This window comes from Salpingoeca rosetta (assembly GCF_000188695.1).
Source record: "Salpingoeca rosetta unplaced genomic scaffold supercont1.23, whole genome shotgun sequence".
In the NCBI taxonomy this organism is placed as follows: Eukaryota; class Choanoflagellata; order Craspedida; family Salpingoecidae; genus Salpingoeca; species Salpingoeca rosetta.
In genome coordinates this window covers 722,119-724,618 of record NW_004754911.1, presented here as the reverse complement: position 1 = coordinate 724,618, position 2,500 = coordinate 722,119, and the positions used below count along the sequence as shown (strand labels likewise).

Genomic DNA, 2,500 nt, shown 5'->3' with positions numbered 1-2,500 from the left:
CTTGGAGAGGTCGCCCTTGTGCACGGCCTCGCCATACTGCTCCTCGGCAACGTTCAGGTTGTTGACGTAGGTCTTAAGGGGTTTGGTGCGTGCGCATGCATGTGTGCGTGTGTGAGGTTATGCGTTCATGCGTGAGTACATGCACGAGAGAGAGTGTGTGTGTATGTGTGTGTGCACGTGTTCTCCATGTTCGTGTGTTCGTATGTGTGTGTGTGTGCAAGGGTGTATGTTCAGCCTTAGAACAAAAGCAGGCGAGAAGGCTTGCAACAAGGGTGCAAAACAGCGACACACACACACACACACACACACACACACACACACACACACACACACACACACACACACACAAGAAAACCAACGCGCGCACAAAACACACACACACACCAAGCACACAAAACAAGAAACACACACACCAAGCACACAAAACAAGAAGCACACACCTGGTGGTGCTTGGCGTGGTGGAGCTGCATAATCTCGGCGGAGATGACGGGCTCAAGCTCTCCGTAGTCATACTGGAGGTCGGGCAGCGTGTGCTTGAGGCGGCTGGCAGCACGAACGCTGCCAAAGGCACGGCGGGTGGTGGTGCGCAGGCACTGCATCATCTTGGCTGAGAGGGAGCGAGGCACAGCAGAGAAACAGACAGACAGACAGAGAAACAGCAGCGAGCAGACAACAGAGGGAGTGCAGGAGAAATGCAGCCGTGCAGCAAGCAGTGCTCACGAATGATGACGGAGATTGTTGGTTGCACACACTCTCTCTCACAGCAGCAGAAACGCCACTGAACACCACTGCATTTTGTGGTGTCGCTTCTCAATTGTGGGCGGACCGCTGCCGCTGCTTTGCTTTGCTGCTCATTTGTGACAACTGCTCTTGCTGCACAACAGCGACAACAGCAGCGACGACGACGACGACCATGACAAAGGCAACACGGATGGACAATGGCCACACCCTGGCCTGCTTCCCAGACGAAACTGTACGCCCTTTTGTTGGTGTGTGTGTGTGTGTTGCGTGTGTATCTTTCGAATGCGTGTCGCACTTCCGCGCACACATGCACGCACTCAAACAGTGTGTCGCGGTCACATCACTCATTCACTTCCCGCACTGCTTCTGTGCACCGCCCACTCGTATTCCCCTTCCTCCACAACGCATATTACAGCTCTTGGACACACTGTCGAGGATTCTGAACGATGAAGAGGATGGCCACATCACGGGATTTAAGGTGTGGCTGCATGCCATGCGTGTGACGAGCGTGGTACAGACATACATTGGACCTGAGTTGCTTTGTTGCCTGCCTTTTTCATTCGTTCACACGCCGCCCTCACATGTGCACAACGACACACCTTCAGATTGTCGGTAAACTGTACCTACCTGGCGACTTGCAAAGGCCCGTGAGCAAGTTCCACGGAAGGTGCGTGTGGCTTTGCTGTGTGAGTGAGTGCGTGCGAGAGAGCGCGCGGTTATGCGTGTGCGCAGGTGTGAGTGCGTGAGCGTGTGCGTGCGTGCATGTGTGCATGCATGTGTGCGTGCGTGAGTGAGTGTGTGTGTGTGTGTGTGTGAGTGCAGGTATACATGCGTGTGTGTGTGTGTGGTTGTGTGAGCACAGGTATACATGCGTGTCTGTGCGTGTGCGCGAGGGGGGCGTGGCGGGCGTGGCTGTGGCTACTTTGGTGGTGCACTGCCATGCTCTTCCTTGTGTGCTCAGCCTCTTCCTTTTTCTGCCGTGGCTTTCTGGCTGACATACAGGATGGTGGAGATCACAACCAACCTCAAGGTGGTCACCATTGAGATCTCCAACGCGTGACAGCGAGCAAACGGCAGGTGTACGGAGGTGCTAGGTTGCTGCTGACTTAATATCCCGTGAACATAAGTCCTCGTCGCATCAAGATGAATAACAGGGCGCCATATGTCTGTCCTTTCTCTTCCCCCCTTCTTTTCTCTGTTTCTTCCTTTCCCTTCTTATTCTTGAGCTGCTCTGCTTGGGCAGCGGGGGGAGGCAGCTGTGCCTGAAATGGCCGCTGGTGTTACAGTGTGTGTGTGTGTGTGTGCATGTGTGGCCGTGCACTTACAATGAGTTGTGTATGTGCACATGCGCATGCAACTTGAGCACTGTAGACTTGACTCATCCCCACCCCCAACTGTATTTCTTCGGCTGCCTTGTTGCACTTCACGCACTCCCTTTCCACGTTGTACTCTGCGTGTACATGTCTTCTTGCGCTTGCTTCGTGTAGGTCCGTTGCTTCAAGTTGGTGTTGATGTTGATGATGATGATGGATGATGGTGATACCATTGCATGCGATGATTTGATTACGACACATGTACATATTCGTTGTGTTGGTTTCGCTTTGCCTTGTTTTCTCGTTTACCTGCTCCTCGCTTGCTTCCTTGTTACTTGTGTGCAATGAACAACACAAACATCAAATTGCATTGTCCACCTAGCGTCAACAGGAAACGAGGCGACGGCAACGCCGTGCACAAGTTGGGGGAGAGGGGAATGCGGCAA

General features: G+C 53.4%; 2 protein-coding genes across 2 annotated transcripts in view; one reads left to right on the top strand and one right to left on the bottom strand.

Annotated features, from left to right (window-relative positions):
- The window catches only part of PTSG_08425 (superoxide dismutase 2), a 2,638-nt gene extending 1,861 nt beyond the window's left edge, over nt 1-777 (bottom strand). Inside the window, exons 1-2 of the mRNA XM_004990618.1 lie at nt 441-777; nt 1-72 (exon numbers count right to left, since the gene is read on the bottom strand). The exon at nt 1-72 is cut by the window's left edge and continues 112 nt beyond it. Coding sequence (XP_004990675.1) covers nt 1-72; nt 441-602 — 234 coding nt within the window. The 5' untranslated portion in view covers nt 603-777. The remainder of the gene's footprint in view (nt 73-440) is intronic.
- A 27-nt stretch (nt 778-804) lies between these two features.
- Nucleotides 805-2,430, top strand: PTSG_08424 (uncharacterized protein). The gene is made up of 4 exons (XM_004990617.1): nt 805-973; nt 1,157-1,219; nt 1,347-1,408; nt 1,744-2,430. Exons 1-4 carry the CDS (start codon nt 914-916, stop codon nt 1,799-1,801), a joined length of 243 nt encoding a protein of 80 aa, XP_004990674.1. The 5' UTR covers nt 805-913; the 3' UTR covers nt 1,802-2,430.
- The last annotated feature ends 70 nt before the right edge of the window (nt 2,431-2,500 follow it).